The following is a 19,826-nucleotide window of genomic DNA, read 5'->3' on the forward strand; positions in this document are numbered from 1 at the left end:
TTGGTATATATTATAAGAAGTAATATTTTCATCCATGACATATCTCATGTTATAAATTTCGTAAATCAGAATGCGTTCAACAAAGCATTCACGGTATATGATAGGTAACTATTATTGATTGTGTAACATCTGTAGAGAACAAAATAACGATAAATTTCACGCGTGAATACAATGTAGATGACTAAAAAATTCCGGTCAAGTAGAACTATTAACATCATCTTTCACATTGTGATATGCATAACGCCAAAAAAATCTACTACCCGAATGCGATATTTGATAAATCTCTTGAAATATGTTTTTATTTAACTGTAGAATACATGTCACGTGTAACATAAAAAGAAAGTCAAGTTTGCTTATTATCGTTTCATTCATATCAATCATATCACAAATCGTACATTTTGTGGGTTTTTTTTTCCTTGCTTTATTCATTCCTTTTATCTTTCACTCGAACAAGATACCAAAAATAAATTATCTTCCACATTATGAAATTTGTTTAGTTGCACTTCTGTGTTGCTTGGTGTTACGTGTTTTGCTTCTTCAAAGTTAATAGCCGTGGACATGATACAGTTTTGATAAATAAATCAATAGATATCCTGTTGTAGATAAATTTACCAAATTTACCATAAACTTGTATTCTCTTATAGTTGATGCTGGCGTTAAAAACCATTTTTCATCGTTAATTTAGTAACTAAAAACACTTGTTACGTTGACGATGTTTTAATTATTATTATTATTATTATTATTATTATTATTATTATTTATTTTTTTATCGGATTTTCTTTTACCAGCCCTAATACTTTGGATATCGGGAAACTATGTCAAAGTCGATTTATTCTCCATCAAAATCACTATACTAAATCTGAATTATATCATAGTTGATAATGATTTTTTTCATAAAGTTTTTTAAATGCGTACTTCTCACGTTGATTAACCGCAACTAACGTATGTCTACCGACTAATAAATTCAACGTTAGTTGTTTCATCCTTTAATCATTGAATATCATAATTTTTTAAAATAAATGGACGCTTATTTTCAGCCCAATCCTCCTTTTTTTTTAATTACTTTTTATGCATCATTACTAACGGCAGCCAGTAATAAACCGCCCATCTTAAGTAGTATGAAGAATCGCAGTTCGGTAGTACAAAAGTACACACTATTAATTCCTAGTAGATGATATACAAGAAGCTACACGATTTTATTACAAAAATCTGTTTAGTCATGATTTGAAGGTATAAATTGATTTCACTGTGAAGTAAAAGTGGTTTTGCCTGTATAATATACACATTATTTAAAATCATTCTATTCGTGGGGAATACTTGACTAATTGATTGATAACGAAAAAAATAATTTATTACACTGACTTCAGTTCACAATGTAAATAATTATGTTGCAGCAGCATACACGTTATAACAATGAAAGATAGTTAGGTGATTGCCATTATTTCGTGATAGAAAATATTTGATTATTCTCAGACTAAGTTCTGGTCAACCTGTATTCGAGTATGTGACGGATGTAGAACAAGTTTGGGTTTACGTGATAAAACTTTTAACTTGTTGGAAGCCATTTTACTTCTTGCACGTCTGTTGAACAAGTTGAACCAGAAAATTTATGTGATACTTTCAATACCTTCAGGATCATCGATACCGTATTGTAACTACCATTATTTGTCATGGCAATTGGTATTACCTATATGTTAACATTGCGAAAGCATGAAAAAAGGAAGATTGTTATTTGTACCTGTTCATATCCGATTACATAATTAGTTTGAAAACGAAAGCATAACGCTAATTTTTTGCAGTCTATATCTACGTATACCTTTGAGTCAATTCCATTAAAAAAACAAATAATTAGTCTCGTATTCCATGTTACCGTAGAATTGTGTTTACTTTGAAGAATAATGTTTTGTAATGATATCGATCAATGTCATTCAAGTTTATCTGTTGAATTTTGGAAGATACATACAAATATCTAAATCATTACACAACGCTATTATATACAATATAATGGAAAATGATAGGGTGTTGGTGCTGATCATTGTAAAGACCGATTATATCAGTTTGCGTAACTTTTGTTGAAACCCTTGTTACACTTATTTCTCACCACGCGAAAAGTCTGAGATTTCATTCTGCTTATTCAACCATTACAGCTATCAAGTAAAAAGCTTCTCAAGACTATTATGGTTATTGTTAGGTTCAATCTAAATACAACATAGAATTTTTCATAGGTTGTGCACTATATTTCAAAACTTTACTGTTCGTGGTTCTTGCCAAATATTTTTTGATGCATGTAGAATCAATAATTTTTGAAACCCGGCTCACAGTTGAATACAATTTCTCCTTACATAGTTAGTTGTTCAGTAGCACACGAACTCATAAAAGTCCTAAAAACTAACTGAAATTCTAAATGTCCCAGGAAAGAGAGAGGAGACGACAACACATGGCATTAGTGAGGGCATTGGAGAATCGTAGAAGAATGGAAGAACGAGAAAAGAAACGACTAGAAGCTAGAGCTGAACGAATTGCAAATAAAGAAAAGCGTATCGAGCAGAGGAAACTTGAAATGGAATTGATTGAACAGATCAGGAAACCCGTTGAAGATACGGAATTGACGGGTTAGTATTTTCGATTTTCTATCCAGATACTGACAATCTTTTTTTGGCAAGGTTACCAATTATTTATTCGAACAACTAACTGTTTAGATGTTAAATTAAATGCATTTTAATGTTCTATTGCAGATCAAAAACCTCTGCCAAAGTTGAATAGGATACCAGGTTTGAAATTATCTGGTCAAGCATTCGCCGACATCGTCATGGTGTTTGAATTCCTGCACAATTTTGGCGAAACACTTGGTTTTGGTAAGTCCTCAGTTTGATTGGTGAAATAGAATTATTTTATATCTTTTCCAATGAATCTGTAAATTGATTTTTTTTCTCTTTTATATCCCCTAAAAATGCCTACTATACAAATTTATGCTGTATTGTACAAGGGAATTTTATTTTTCACTTATTTTCAATAGATATGGAGTCACTGCCTAGTTTGAAAAGTCTTCAACTAGCTCTTTTGAACGACGAGGAAGCTGAAGAGGAATTATTGTCTGTGATGACACATCTTTTAGTTTGTGCAATAGAAGATCCCGGAATTCCACAACCAGCACGTCATACTACTGGCTTAGGACAAAGTCTACGTCAAGCAGATATAACTCATGCCAATATCAGTGAAGTTCTGAGAATTTATTTATACGCAAACGCTACTGGTGAAGTCAAGGCTTTGACTGGCGTTTGCCTAGAGCGTGAAAGGGATAAGAAATTTGCTGATCACCATCAGAATGGTGGTGACAACAATTCGAGCTGCTCCGGAAAAAATGCTCAGTTCTATGAACATTTGCACAGTAACGAGACATGGAAAATGTCCGAGAAACTGAGAGATAAACCATTTTTAGCTTTAAATCCAACTGAAAAAGCACAAATGCTTGCATTTCTGTGCAATGAGTTACTTCAAAATAAGGCTGTGATAAAACAAATTGAAGGGAGCTTAGAAACTTTAGCGCAGATGAAAAAAGAGAGATTCGTTCTGGATACTAAGATCAGAAAGTAAGTACTTTTCATTTCTTCATTTTACAACTTATTCCTACTCAACAAACCACTAAATTCATGTACTTCAATTTTTCAAGTTATGTCTACTCATTGCATTAAAAAAAAAAACAACCGTGTTGAAGTTCTTGAACGTGTGATATTTTCTGATTATAACATTGAAATTACACTTTCTTTCCAGACTCAGACAACTACACAACAGAAAAGTACGCATGGAAGCAGTGGGTGTTATAGTGAACAAGTCTGGCGATACAATAACAATAGAGAAAAAAGAAGGAGACGAGGAATGTAACCCATCAACGGCTGCCGGAGCCACACCTACTTTGGATGAAATACACCAAGAAGACGAGGTCGAAGACATGTCAGAAAATGAAAGTGAAGGCACTCAACCTGAAGAGGTAATTTTTCATTCTTACATCTGATTTGAAAAATCAACATCACTTCTCCAATTACAGCTAGTTTGATCATCTCATTCAATAACTTGAAACGAACACTCCGCAATCTACAGAGTCGATAATTTGCCTTAGACGAGCAATATGCCGTTTTAGTGATTCGTTGTACCTGAAGCTGCAGTAGTTAACACTTGAATCTGACATGTAGCATTAGATCAGTATTTAGTTTTCTGACTGAGCATTTATTGCCAATACGGGCAGAGATCTACAGAAAAAGTTGATACGGTATGCTTGGCTACCACACTCGGTTTGATTATTATGGCCACTGATATGCGTTTACACATCCGTAAAACATGTCTTCAAAAATCATGGCATATGCACGCCGAGACGTTTGACTTATTGGAATTGCTATGCTAACAATCACTTGGAAAAATGGTTGATCTTGTATATTCCAACACCTAGTTGTATTGAACTATTGCCACTTTGTAGCGAATCCATCCATTATATCAGCCTTCTATCGTATTAGCAATTATCAGACAAATGTTTCATCCAGGGTTGTCACTCTACTTGGAAATAACCGGAAATAATCGGAGGTTTTTGTCTGTATTGGAAAAATTACACAATGTTACAGTCTTCAATATATACTTAGCGTGATTTTAATTAGAACAAAAAATTTAAACGTATGAGTGAAGTACAAACTCTTTGAAATAAATAATGTATGATTTTTCACGAATGTTTAAATTTTTTCGTTCATAATTTTAATTTCAAATGACAGAAAATATCTGAAAATTAAAATATTGTATCTGAAAAACCTGGCAAATTCGGAGAATCTTACAATCCAAAATGAGTGACAACTCTGTAATTAGAGTTAGATAGAGGTATGGATGACACATAAGTGAAAAATATTTGATGATCGAACAGGAGGAAGATAAGAATCTATCTGGAGAAGAATTGGGAAAGAAACTAGATCGTCTTTTGAAAAATTCCGAAGAACAACTACAAAAATTGAACAGTTCGTCGAAACAACTTCGCGCTCATGTGTTGGGGCAGGATAGGTATTGGCGAAGGTACTGGGAGCTGCCGTGTGCAGGCGGTATATATGTTGAAGCAATGGAAAGTGCAGAGCCCGAAATTCTTGATGTTCAAGCTGTACTAGACGTAAATTATAAACCTACACCCGAAGATGAAGAGATACAAGAGCAGGATATGGTAGAAGAAACGACAGAAAAGAAAGACCTTAATGATGAAGTGTCGAAACAGTCGCCGACAGATGACAAACCATGTCCCGAGGAAGTTGAAAATGTTGAAGTTAAGTCTGAACTTGATGATGTTAAAATGGAAGTTGATGAAGTTAGCTGCAAGGAAAAACTTGAAAATTCCATAAAAGAGGATTTAACGAGTGTGAAAAATGAAGTTAAAGTGAATATTGACAGTATTAAATCTGATGCGAAAACAAATGTCACATCCGAAGAGATTAAACAAGAGACTGAAGTCCAAAATATTGAAACCGCAACTGAGCAAATAAAGAATGAAGAAAATAATACAGATGAAGAAATAACCGGTTCGGTCACGAAAACTATGGAAGATAAGATTGTAGAGACTATACCGAATGGAGAAAAATGTAACCATGTAAATAATTCTCACTACCCAAATGGCAAAGAATTGAATGGAACATTTATTTGCGGTAAGTTTGAAACATATTTGGCACTAATGAAACTTGCATTAGCTTTATGCCAAACTTAGAGTTGCAGCGTAATCGCCCATGGTGGCGATTTAAAATACTGTTGCTGTATTCAATATTTCCAGTTTTTTTTTTTTCTTTTTTCTTTTTTTCTAAATTTGAGGAAATACATGAATGTAAAAAACACAGGAAATATCCTTGACACCTTAGGTAGCTGATTATGAGAACATACTCTCAAATCTTGGATGTTGAGCTTTATCGTTTCTTAGTATCTAACACGCTATTGCCCTATAAATTGTTACTACATGATTCAAGACTAAATCTCAAATCTCGTGATATTTTTCTTATGCAGGTGGAAATACTGAGCCTGTTTGGTTTTCTATTTTCCCTCGGGAAACCTGTGATACACCAGGCTCGTGTACCAAGGCTATTTTTGGAATAGCAGAGACAACAGAACTCAGGATACCTGTATTTCCTCCGCCTTCTAGTCCATCCTATGACAGGTGCGATAGTCCAGCACCCTTGGTTTTAACTCAGGATGAAGCTACTCAGTTAGAACACTTGAAAGTCCACGGTTTGCCTCCAGCTGGCGATCCGAAACCAGTGCCAGAAGGTGAGCTATTCCATATATTGACAACTATACATATGTAGGCCACCCAGTGATCTTTCTTTCTGAGAAAAGTCTCACCAAAATCACCGATGAAGAACAACAGTTTGGTTCGTTACTTGTACATACATACATGAGTTGCAACGAAATCTGAGTGGAACACCAAACTGGAGTTTCCTGTGGGTCATTTTTGTATAAGTGGTGCAACATATTTTTCGCATTTTTCTCTAAAAATGGCGGAAAACAAAGTATTTGGATACATATTTTTTTTTTTTCTTTACCTCAACAGCTTCGATTCGCATCGTTATTAGAAGTAGAGAAATTAAAAAAATACACTCAGGTTTCAATTGATCTAGTGTACAGTTTATGTCGTGAAAAACATATTGTGCACTTTTAGGGTTCAATATTTATTGTATAGTATAACGACTAGTTATACTGTCTTTTTGGAAATTGTGACTGTTGTTTCAATGGGAAAACCTACTTATTTGTCTCACATGTCATGTCAATGAATATTGGAAAGCATAGCAAAGTAATCATATGAATTTTGTATAATGCAGAACTCCGGTATGGTTGGTGGAGAGTATCAGACATTGATACTTTTCAAGCGTTGTTGGAGAAACTTCACTCCCGTGGTGTGCGAGAAAAAGAACTGAAACGGACGACTTGGGCAACGATGGAATCTTTCTTAGCTATAACAGGGAAAATTCACGTTGACCCTGGTAATACTGCAGCTACAGATTTACAAGGGGATGATGATGAGAAAGACATTCCTACGCCAAGACCTGATAAGCCTGATGACTGGAGTGAACAAGTAGCTTTGCGAGTCGATGCTCAGCTATTGGAGCAGGTTGAAGCACTCGAAGACAAGGTTGCCAATGCCAGTATGCAAGTTAAAGGCTGGAAGTTACCACCCAGATCTGGTACAGACGAAGCCGAGGAATTAGAAAAAATTAATGAAGTTGAACAAGTTAGTGCTGTTGAACAAGCAAGACAAAGGCTATTATCATTAGAGGCAGCAATCGAGAGAAGGTATCTTAAACCACCTCTCGGTATCTGGTAAGTTATATAACACAAGCAACTTAAGTTGGTTCATCCAAAAACAGTACTGAGTAGAGCTGCGGTTAAATCATTCACGTATTCATATGAATTCGAATCGTTGCAGTAATCAAACGGAAACGATTGGATAGAAATTGAATTGTTTGAGGCGTATTAAAATTTATACAAAAGAATCGAATAGAAATGGTTAAAATCGAAATTGTATATCACAGATGAAATTCTTTTCATTATCTTCCCCTTTAGTGGCTAAGAGAGGACTTGTGAAAGTCAGTTTATTAGTGAACTAGGTTAAGGATTGTTACACGATAATAGTTTTTCATGTGACAATATGTTTTACATTACAGTACCGGAGATCCAAATCTTACGGCTCTTAAGGCAGAGCAAGCAGCTGCAACAAATTCCATTGTGAACAACTCAGATTCGAATGCTCTTGGGCCACCACCTATTGAGGAAACAACGCCACGAGGCCTCAATAACTGGCGAGAGGCAACTGCTAGGGCGCATACATCAGCACAGCTGGCAATGGCGCTTTACATGCTGGAGGCCAGCATCGCCTGGGACAAGAGCATCATGAAGGCAGTGAGTCTAACACCAGCTAGAAACTCGGTCTGCATCATGCTGCGAAACCGCTGCGTCTCACTCAAAGCTACCACTCAATACAATCAGCTATTGACTACTACTCAGGCCTCTGTGGGTATTCGCACTAACTTACTAACCGAATTCTCTTTTCATTCTTTCTTTCTTCCTACCTTGAAGGGCATCCGAAGAGAATGTTATCAAAGTTTAACTTGCAATACATTGTTGCGCATTGACTATGGAACATTTAAATGCTAAACCTCATTAAATATGGAGACTTTGAGTAGGAAGAGTATTCGCATACCCACTAAGGCTTAATGTTCCTTTCGGCTCATCCGGTGTGCTATGAAAAAATAACCTTTACACAAGCGGTTCTTTGGCATGATATATTCATGTTTTTTACCTCAGGAGCACCGAGGTAATAGAATTTTTATTTTGCTTCGTCTGGTTTTTGCCAATATTTTCCACGTTGTATTGGGTATCCGAAATATTCTAATTCCTAAAAGTCTTCATGTATTCAAGAGTTATTCGGATACCTGAAATATTTTAACGTAGACATTCTCTGGGAAAGAAATGTTGAAATTACAGTATACATGTTAGGAATATTTGAAATTCATTCATTTAATTATAAGAACATCAACATTCACACAGTGAGTTCAAAGCAATGGTATCACATTACCTTATTATATTGTCTAATAAATTTCTCTTTAATCTGTAATTACATGAAACCCTAAAAAATGCTCATCCAAGGTTTTACTCATAGGAATTTCAATATTTATAGTAAACATCAAAATTTCTTCATCTACCATCATCAACACTTTTACTTTTTGATACCAGGCTAAACTGGCAATATTTCTATGCTTGTATTCAATATTGCAAACGTCTTTAAACATTTTCAAATGATGAGTAAAGCTTTTCATCAAATATCATTAACAAATTGGCCTGTAGACTTGACACGTTTTTATAAATTATTTTTGCTACTACACTACAGTATTTGTGCGCACACCATAAATAAACGGACAAACACGATCCAGATAACAATATTCAACCTACAGATGCAATAAATGGTTGTATTGCAGTTGTCACGTAATAGAAATTTCTCGTGACAAATTGTAAGGTTCCTAAAATGTTGTTTATGAAACAATAGATTACAATAGTATAGACGTTGAGCTATCTTTTTTGTCCATGCAAAGGCTTGAATTTTATATTGAAAAAGAATATGAGCATTTTATTCCAAATCATGTGTTATATTATTTTCTAATAAAATTTCAGATTTTTTTTACAACTTTCCACAATGCATTTCCAATTTTCTCGTTTGATCTAAAAGTTCCTTTTTTTTTTTATTTTTTTATTTTCTTTTTTTATTCTTAATCAATTTTTCTGTTTAAAAACGGTGAAATCTTGTATTCTTTTCTTCTAATTTATGAAGTTGAAGCAAGTGGTAAGCAAATTACAGCAAACTTTTGATAGAATGAAGATAAAGCATTTTTCACAGTATTCAAAAACTAAGAATCAATATTATATTTTCATATTTAAAAAGGTTGTTTCAGCATTCATGTTATTGCACAATCAGTTTTACAAATGGATATGAGAAGCATGTTTACTGCAAAAATCGCATTGTAATTCGTTTTTGCATCTACAAATTCATTCTTTCATATGAAATATGATATGTTGAAACAGCTAGAAACGTTCCAATTCACGTTCCAAACTTGTATGAAATACATTACAATTGTCAATAATAATTTTTTTATTTGATGTATTCGAATGTGTATACTGTATAGTACAGAAATTGAATTTGTTCTTTAAATTATCACAACATTCTCTTTTGAAACCTACGAAGAAAATGATAGATGGAGGCTTAGAGTTTCTACTGGTCAAACTACAGATGCACAGGAATCTTGAATTACATCAGCATGAATTTTCATATAGTAATATACCGATGGTGTTTAGCGTTTTTCTGTTTTTTTTTTCACTTTTCGCGTTACTTTGGCATAAACATGTAATTTGGTTGCTATATTTTTGCATTCGATGTTGATTAATTTACATATTTTTTTGCTGTTGTATGTATGAAATATTTGATGAAAAATTAGCGCATTATATGCTTAAGGATCTTCATACACAAATCTATGCAGGAGTAGTTGATACTATGTTTGTCACAATCGATAAATTTGCTTACGGCTTCGACCTTAGCCACATTACTTTTCTGCTTAGCGAGAAAAAAAAGGAATGGTCAACGTTTCTATGCAACAATTACGTGTCATCTCGAACTCTTTGTTTACGACTTATTATATATATAATACTATATTTTTTGGTTATTGCAACATTGAATCTGTTCGTTGGGTTTACTATATTTTTTCAGTTAAATAAGTCTGTAACAAAAATTTATTGTTATCCTAAGACCAAATCATCGCCATAGTTACAAAAAGAATACAGTACAGATTTTCATTTTATAGTAACAAAAGAGATGTTTCTAAAACTAATCGTAACTCCCGTAAATTTCAAGTTTTGCAATATTCAAGAAAAAATTTTACAACTAACCCTACGTCGCAAAACTCATTACATATATGCAGCAAGTCGCTCTCCGAGCATTAACACGAATGTTGTCGATAGTGAGTAGTTGTGCGAGATGCACAGTGTGGCGGAAAGTGGAAGAAGTAGTTTCAGTTCTATTTTTTGTCAAAGCTAAATTTGCCGGTAGATAGTTGAAAAATGTGCCGCATATAATTTCCATTGATTAAATTGTGCTTGTCAGATATTTCAGGAACCATATTGTAAACTATAAAGTACACTATCTGCTGTATTAAGTAAACACACATTCAACGCGCTTTTACAATCATCTATTTTATGGTGTTATCAAATTTGCTTTCTTATACTAAACTAATGCTTGCAGTGTAACTAGCAATAACATTGTGTGCATAATTTTACGTAATATTTAATTTTGTATCAAGTCAACACAACACTTCTGCCGCCATGATTGGTTCAAATATTGATTTACTTCGATCAAGTTAAGTCAAATTTGTATAAGAATTCTAAGGTGAACATCAATTAAAATTTGGCGAAATTGATATTCACATAATTTTTTTGTTGCCTGCACTTGACTGACTTGAATACTTTGACTAACTCAATTCAGCTGCATTAAATATTCACTCGCAGTGTATTAGTTTTCAAACTGTGTCCGCCTGGAATTATAGCTCTCATGTGTGCTCGAATCTTAACTTCTAAAAAAATTGGTCCAAACTTTGTACAAATAATACATTACTCTCTTTGCAAAAGAGGTATCACTTTTGGTGTTGCATTACGTAGGCACGTATTCGTTTTTTTATGATTGAAATTTTTTGTGTAGTGCAGTCATGATTTTTCAATACATACCAACAGATATAATTTATTGCCAGTGCTGATTTAAAGCTACTTGGATATTATATTGTTTCATTCAAACTAGTTTTTAACGATTGTTTTATTAATATCTAGCATGTTTGCTTGCTATTAAAATACATGTACAGTATTGAGGAGCGTTTAAATCGTTTCAGATTGTGCTGATTATTCTTTAATTTTTTTGATACATATGGAACATCTAGACTTACTCTTATTTGGGATCTTTTGTTCTTTTTTTTTATTATTTATTTGATTTAAAGTTCATGTGATCATCTTTTGAACTAATACAATTAAAAATATTCTTCGTGTACGACTAATTGAATACCTAATCTACATTCAATTATCATGATTTTATTTCATCATTATTTCCAAAAATTCAGCCTTGGGAGCCGATAGGTCCCGAGATTTATTTATACAAGGTTGTTTACCTGGATCTACATGCGAGGAGTTTGCGAGTGAGACTCAAGATACCTACCTTTATACATAAATAGCATAAGGGAAACGGAACATCAAGCATGTACTCCCTGTATGTAGTTTCAAGAAAATGACACTGTACACGAGTGATTTATTGAATGTATAATAATTCAATTCCGGAACTATATTTTCAAAGCTGTTTACTATTCTTATACAAAATCAAACCTGTCAAAATAGCCACAAAATTTGTAATCCTTACGATGCAATTAAACAGCACAATCTTGAATAGGACAAAAACTGTTGCTCATCACTTTGCTAATCAACGAGTCTCTTTTTTTTTCTGTTTCCAGAATTGCCAGTTCTGTCATAGCGGCGACAACGAAGACAAACTACTGTTGTGTGATGGTTGTGACCGTGGATATCATACTTATTGCTTCCGTCCAAAAATGGAAAACATTCCCGATGGTGACTGGTAAGTGCTGCTTTTTAAGAACAGCTAAAATCTAACTCTAATGTCGCATTTGAACTATGATACAGAATTTTAATCTGGATTATTTCTCACAAATCAGAATACTGACAAAATCTAATTTGCTTTTACTGATATAATGCCCATCTCTCCACTAAAATCACTACTGTAAAATAAAGATTACGTAAAAAATGCCTTAAAATGTAATTCAAATATTTACTTCAATATCGAAGTATAGAGTAATAAAGCGAAATGCATTTTTTGGAATCATTCACATTTTTTAGTACATTACTGATTTTTTGAATGAATAGTGAATATGTTTCTTTGAGAGACGAGAGTTTGTCACATAGCGTAAAGACATTTTCAAAGATTTTATTCGACCTCACTTTGTACGCCGATTTCAGTAAACTCTCGAAATTTATACTTACAATGCTTAAACAGAAATTTAAATCTCGTTTTTAAAAGGCTAACGTAGCGTATATTATAAATTAATTTTTTATTTCAGGTACTGCCACGAGTGTATGAATAAAGCAACAGGTGAAAGAAATTGCTTGGTATGCGGTAAACGAATGGGAAAAAATTTAGTTCTATGCGAATTATGCCCAAGGGCTTATCATACCGACTGCCACAATCCTGTAATGCCTAAGGTAAGGTGTTTGGACCAATATTATGTTTTACTCTTTATTTTTCCAATGGGGATCCGGACATGACAAACTGAGCGTAGTGAAGAGCCAGAGATAGCAGTCATGAAACTGGTGTTTGCTTGATAATTTAAGTTGTTTCAAAGCGACATGGATGCTTTCATTCAATCAAATTCTTTGTGCTTGATATTTATGTCTTTTATAACTTCTCTGCAAATCTTATTACTCGAGAGAATCAAAAATAGCTCTGAATTTCTTTGTTATAGGATTTCATTATCAATATAAAAATCGAACCCAACGTTTGAACCATATTTTTCAATAGTATCTCTAATAGCCAAGTTTGGTATGAGGATCTCCATTCGTTGATGGCTAACTAATATACGAATAGATCAGGTAGTTGAAAATGCTTCACCGAATTTTTCTAAGTGAATGTCACTCCAAACAGATGCCTCGTGGAAAGTGGTATTGTTCCAATTGTCACAGCAAACAACCAAAGAAACGGAACAGTAGTCGAAGGAGTCATACCAAAGGAGCGACAAGAGATAGTGAAAGTTCTGACCACCCACCAACTAGGTATAAAATTTGATTAAAAATCTAAGGTATACACATCACTTGAATAATAGGTAAAAAAAACTATTTTATTCCATTTACAGTCCAACTCCATCAACAGCGTCAAACACCCATGTCGAAGATGTTAGTTCCTCAGAGCCACCTACCCCTACTGCATCACCTCGCAAAGAAGGCAATAGCAGAGCACTGACGAAAAAGCAACAACGAGAATTGGCACCATGTAAAATTTTACTAGAACAATTAGAGCAACAAGATGAAGCGTGGCCTTTTTTATTGCCAGTTAATACAAAACAGTTTCCAACGTATAAGAAAATTATAAAAACTCCAATGGATCTCAGTACCATTAAGAAAAAGTTACAGGACTGTGCGTAAGTTAGATGTTTTTCATTAACACCATAAATAAAGGACTTCGATACCAACATTCGTGCTTTCAAAATGAGGCTGACATCGGCTTTCTTCATTCGGAAGAAAGAAAAAAAAAAAAGCAATTTGTACAGTCAATTGCATACCGCATTTTAGGCTCCATGTAAAACTCTTTAATTTCCACTCATTAGTGAACCAGTAGAATTGATTTCAGTGACTCATTGAAGCTTCAATTTGCTGTATGTATACCATAGCCGTTTGTACAGATCTGAAGTCAGATAATTGTAACATAATGCCGAGAATAACATCAGTCAACATGGTTCTTGTGCCTGAATAATGCATAGTTCGATTTCCTTCCTTTCACCGTAAAAATGAATAAAATCGTTATTGTTCTTTTCAAATTTTGTTTCTGTGATCAAAAAAGCAATATTTTGAAGTTTATTGAATTAAATTGAATTGATTGTTTGAATAAAATGAGACAAAACTTATTAACTATCAGACAGGTTAATTTTTGACAAAATTTACACAAAATCAGCCACTTCGAATGGAAATTTGAAGATGTACTGTTTAATGTCTTTTTTTTTTTTTTTTTGTCTGTTGGGGTAACGATTATAGACTAAATTACTTTCACGGGTTAGTAAAATATCTACGTTTTAAACAAAATAATAAATCTTCAACAGTGTACCTCCTATAGAGTTCTCTTATAGGTATCTCGTTCCGTTTATATCTTAATCTGAACATCAAGTAAATACCATTCGTAATCCAGACACAAATTTTTGTTTAACCCGTTGACAGGTGTATTTCAATGAACCGTTTAAGTGGATTTATACAATTCTTACACAGCATTAAAATTCGCCTATTCAGATGAATTTCAAATCGCTTAAGATCAATTAATTTGACTATTTGTGTACCAATTAATTGACCGTTTTCAACTAGAACTGAAAAAAAAAGGTCCAGAAGTAGTTGAACAACATTTCTGATATCGGAAAATTGGCGAATAGTCAGGGACTTTCATTGGTCTGAAAAAAATAAGGAACTATGCTCGTCCATAAAGAAAATACATTCTTTACAACCAGACATTATTAAGCTTCATATTCAATATCTTTTCAGGAAAATACAATAACGGTATATGTAGTATCAAAAAACATAGTATGATGTAATTCCATTGAGAATGGGAATCAATGGGATCCATCCCTTGAATTTGTTTACTCAACGTAACTCAAATTTTTTTTACTCCGTACAAAGTGACTAAAAAAAATTACATTTTTCGCCACGCAAATTCAAGGAATTTTATTTCAAATAGAAGGTTGATTTTATATTTTACACAGCATTAAATAACGTGCATTTGCCTGTTGAATAATATTCTCGGTTTATTTACTGAAGAATTGGATTTAAAATTAAATGTAAGATGCATATGGCACATGAACGCTTCCGCATTTCTGATAAGCAATTCCACAATTTTCTTTGAAGAAAAAATTCTTTGTATGTGGTAAAATCAATATACAAACTGAAGTTGAATAGCGATCAGTACATAACATGAACAAAAAACGACATCATCTTTAGTTTGCAAAGAAATAATAGTGAGATTGTTTACATTTATTTCAGGTACAAATCAAGAGATGAATTTTGCATTGATGTCCGACAAATGTTCATAAACTGCGAGGTGTTCAATGAAGATGACAGTCCTGTCGGCAAAGCTGGTCACGGAATGCGTAGCTTTTTTGAAATGCGTTGGACAGAGATTACAGGAGTGCCACCACCTCCTCCGCCGACGCATAGCTGAGGCTCAGCACGCTCACGCAACAGCTGTCACAGTTTTGCGCACTTCTATTACTAGTCCAATGTAAGGTTTCACCAAATGTATAATTACAAGATCTGTCGTCCAGATATCTATGATTGTTTAGTACTGTTATTGTTAAAAATTGTGCGCTCGTGTTGAATTCTTGTAATGTTAACGAAAAATACGATTACCAGACAGTTTTGCAAATATTGAAATACCGTATTTATTATTGTACTTACTATCGTATTAGGTATATAATACGATAAATTTACATCAACAAAAGTTTTGATATTGTCAAGAGATTCTGTAATCACACCAATGAAAAGCTTTAATTTTTATCTAACACAATCATCAAATGTCCTTGCGACTTGCTTCCATTGGCTCAGTGTAAAAGTAAAGTGTGGTCTCTGCGTTTTAGTAACATATCCCAAATCAATTAGTGGTCCATTATTGTCGACTCAAATTTATTTCGAGCTAATTCTGACCTTATTTTCTCGTAATTTATTACTGTTGGGTATTTAGATTTTGACATTTATGATCAGTTAACCTTGATAGCACAAAATTTGCATTTATATTTTAGGAATGTGTCTGAAATCATTCGTAGTATCGATTAAGTTGTCAAAATATTTCTACAACATTGCATGATGTTATGGAAGTAATTAAATTTGAGTATTTACTCTCGTAAATCATGAAATTTATGTCCCCACATCGTGGACGTTTATTTTTGTTTGCTTTGAATAATTTTATCAGTGAGTAATGTTATTACCGACACACACAAAATGTCAGCTAAAATCTTGAGCATTCTGTTGCATCTGTGATAAATAAAAAATGATAACATTTATTGTAATGTAGATGAAATTCATTATTTGTTGATGCTGTAATAGACTACGTTCATACTCTCACATCCTGCTTGTCATTCATTCTTTTAATACTAGAATTTCAGTAATAATTAGAACTCCACGAATCTCTCTTGACAAAAGAAGTTTGGAATATATTTTAGTATATTTCCTTTATCACTCATTTATTCTGTCATAAATGCAACGCTCCATTAACGACAGGTATTTTGGAAAGCTGAGAGCTTGTTATGCGTAGTGACAAATAAATCACTTTTGTTTATTTGGTAATGAAAAATTAACATCACATCTCGTATTTATGAATGAAAATTTGAAACGTAGTGAAGTATTGTGACTACTCGCAAAAGCACTTTTTAAATCTTGGCAAGATATCTTTTCTACAAAATTGATCAATCGACTGGTAGGATATTCAATATTTCAATCTCAGTAAGGGTATATTTTTCGTTGCTGTGAACTAGGAACAACAAAGCTTATGTGCCAATTGAAATGAAATAGATCGGAAAAAAAATTTTGTCTCCTACATTTTTTCAATTATGTAAAATACTTGGATACACTTCCAGCAGTTCGTGTTATTTCGTTAAAGTTCGAGCCTTGTCAATACCATTAAGTATTTTTCTGCATGTTTGAACGAAAACGTTGATGAATCATTTTTTCCCTATAGATAATAATCTGAATTATTTATCCACATATCTATAAATTTTTCGTGTGATCGCTCTATTTTATTTTAGAATCATTCACCCAATTTTCAGAGCTCACACGAAAAAACCTTATTTAAATGTTCTACTGATATTGAACAAACGGGACTTATTCAAGTGGGAAATTCTCGAAATTATAAGTAGAGACCGTGCATCATCGAATTTCTAACCATGGCCTGCACTTAGTGGAGTAAACTTACAGTATAGGTCAAAATATTTAGTCGAGTATTCTCATCGGAATCAAACTTACTGATGTTTCATAAGAATAATTTGTGGCTACAGTCAATATGGGTAACAGATCATCTTTCTTAAATTTGTCTGGATAACATACTTAATATATGGCTAAGTATTTCAAAGGAATGATAATAATTCACGTACTTATATTGCAATAATTTCTTGCCTAAACAAATTTCCAATAATATCATGAACGTAATAATACTATAGACAGAGAAAAATATTTTGCACAGTAATGAATACGGAGGCGAATAAAATTGTAAGGTTACTATAGAATTATAAAATTGTGTAGCATAATCCAAATACATTGGTATAGAATGAAATGCCATTCCACTGTTGACTATTGTTTTCACAATTTTTTTTTTTTTTTTATTGCATAGAGAATCCTCTAAATCGTATTTGCTTGTCAGTATTTTAAAGTTGTAAAGTGAAATTATTTGTACGATGCATTCATTATGAGACTTAATAAAGTAATTCTTAATTTTAAAACACACTATGCGTTTAAAGAGAAATATTTCGAATTTGGTATCTTGCGGAGTTCTAAAATTGCTGAACGAGCATAGTAATTAGTTAAGATTTGATTATACATCCGAACTGTATATCACAAGCTATCGAAACTTGAAATGGCATTACGGTCTAGCGTACGAGAAAATATAATTTACATAACGACTGAGAACAAGTCCATGAATTCACGTGTTCTTGAACAAAGCGTTTCATGTAAGTGTATAGAAAATCAGTATGTAAAACATCATTCAAGATTATAGAATAAGCATCTAGGATATGTGTGCGTCATTTTTTTTTTCGACGATATATATATATAAAATATATGTGTATATAGAATAAAATATGTTTGTATGATACGAACAATGTTTTGGAATGTGCATACCTTAACAACGGTGATTTGATCCCGTATCAAATCGTATTCTACTCGAAGTATTTCGAAAAAAGTGCTCTGGTTACCACTGAAAATGAATTTTAGAAACTTAATTGATTGCAGTCTTGTGTGACGAATCTGCTTTACATTACATGTACATGTTCAAACTATGACGATTTTCTGCATGTTTGGTTAGACTCTGGTACGATAATCTAATTGTACCGACATGATTTACGTCACATATTTTGGTAATTCTACCAAACGCTCATGAAAAATTATTGAACTTTCCATTCGTCGTATGATAGATATTCTAATATAAAAACAAACGCTAAAGTAAAAGCTTTAGTTATGCAGGAAGTGGGAAAAATATTGTGTGACATTGAAGGTAACCAGAACTCTTCCGTCACGCTATATTCCGATATGATACACTCTGTGTCTACCCTCAAATGTGGAAAGTGGAACATGGTTGTGCTTGTGATATTCGATGTCTCTGATTCTATTCCAGGTTCATCTTGCAATGCATTTTCCACGTTTGTTAATCTATATCAAGATGTAACAAGTGCCTACTCCTTGCTCTCAATCATTTGACAAAAAAAACTTAAGTTCATGTTCCATGTTCCAGGCATAATTTTGTTCTCTAAACGTACAACTAGTATGAAAAGCTACTTCGCAGTGTGTGAGATGTTGATTTTGAGATACTTGTAATGTAACGTGTGAATGAGTGTTGTAATGTATCGAACAAGTTATAGTCTTTTATAACCACAAGAATGACCATTGCGAAAATGATGAATTGAAATGTAATATCTTATTTTGTAAGAAATTGATGTAAATTATTGTCAGTACATTAGTTAAGGAAAAAAGTACAGTATTTGCACAAAAATCTAATATTAAATATGCCTACAATAAGCGACATATATTAGATTATAGTTGACGCGATAGATATCACAAAAAAGTAATTTTTTAAGGTATATTAATTATTTAAATTATATAGTACAGTTATTAGTACGATAACAACGCTTTTTATACGAACTTTAGTTATAAATGTCAAATTATCCGTTACGATGAAACGAAATGCAGTCGAAAAAATGTAAGTTAATAATAAATAATGATTGTCTATAGCATAAACAGAAGTAATATTAAGTAGCTAATACGTGCGTGCCTAGACTTAGGCTCACAATGCTATGTAAACGAATAAACAGACTTAATTATTGTATTGAGAAATAATAAATAATCAGTAATAAACAAACGAATGGTTATTACGGTGATATCGATGATTTAGGGCTGTGCGAAAATCTTTTTACGAGATTCGCGTGCCGTGTGTTTATTTAACCGTGTTGTGGACTCGGAGAAATTCAGATCCGTTGCTCGTAGCGCATCCGGACTAATGCAAAATTACTTCAGAATAGTGCATGACAGAATTTGTTCCAGCACTTTTCAAATCGCGACAATTTTCGCCAAAAATGCAAAGGGGTAAGCCTTGCTGTTTTTTTGGGCGAAAAATTTTTGGTCTCCGATTCGATTTGTGTGACGCTTTTCTGACGAATTGGACCCCCAGGAACTCAGATAACGCAGCAAAAACAGCGTGGGATGAACAGGAGAGAAACTACGAAGGAAAAAGCATCTGCTGAAAAATGTCGAAATCACAGGTTCTGGTTTTTTAG

The 19,826-nt window shown here is 33.2% G+C and overlaps 1 protein-coding gene across 13 annotated transcripts in view; it reads left to right on the forward strand.

The window, feature by feature from the left end:
* The window catches only part of LOC124301841 (bromodomain adjacent to zinc finger domain protein 2B-like), a 118,114-nt gene extending 98,703 nt beyond the window's left edge, over nucleotides 1-19,411 (forward strand). For 10 of the 13 annotated variants that reach the window (XM_046757333.1, XM_046757332.1, XM_046757335.1 and 7 more), the window contains 13 exons: nucleotides 2,414-2,612; nucleotides 2,736-2,855; nucleotides 3,017-3,590; nucleotides 3,772-3,988; nucleotides 4,904-5,666; nucleotides 6,016-6,276; nucleotides 6,828-7,326; nucleotides 7,671-8,016; nucleotides 12,039-12,160; nucleotides 12,660-12,801; nucleotides 13,241-13,368; nucleotides 13,449-13,733; nucleotides 15,334-19,411. In XM_046757333.1, the coding sequence (XP_046613289.1) occupies nucleotides 2,414-2,612; nucleotides 2,736-2,855; nucleotides 3,017-3,590; nucleotides 3,772-3,988; nucleotides 4,904-5,666; nucleotides 6,016-6,276; nucleotides 6,828-7,326; nucleotides 7,671-8,016; nucleotides 12,039-12,160; nucleotides 12,660-12,801; nucleotides 13,241-13,368; nucleotides 13,449-13,733; nucleotides 15,334-15,511 (3,834 nt within the window). In that variant the 3' untranslated portion in view covers nucleotides 15,512-19,411. Of the gene's footprint in view, nucleotides 1-2,413; nucleotides 2,613-2,735; nucleotides 2,856-3,016; nucleotides 3,591-3,771; nucleotides 3,989-4,903; nucleotides 5,667-6,015; nucleotides 6,277-6,827; nucleotides 7,327-7,670; nucleotides 8,017-12,038; nucleotides 12,161-12,659; nucleotides 12,802-13,240; nucleotides 13,369-13,418; nucleotides 13,734-15,333 lie in introns of those variants that run through there. The other 3 variants (XM_046757337.1, XM_046757345.1, XM_046757344.1) reach the window with 2 other exon arrangements.
* The last annotated feature ends 415 nt before the right edge of the window (nucleotides 19,412-19,826 follow it).

This window comes from Neodiprion virginianus, chromosome 4 (assembly GCF_021901495.1).
Source record: "Neodiprion virginianus isolate iyNeoVirg1 chromosome 4, iyNeoVirg1.1, whole genome shotgun sequence".
NCBI classification, from domain to species: domain Eukaryota; kingdom Metazoa; phylum Arthropoda; class Insecta; order Hymenoptera; family Diprionidae; genus Neodiprion; species Neodiprion virginianus.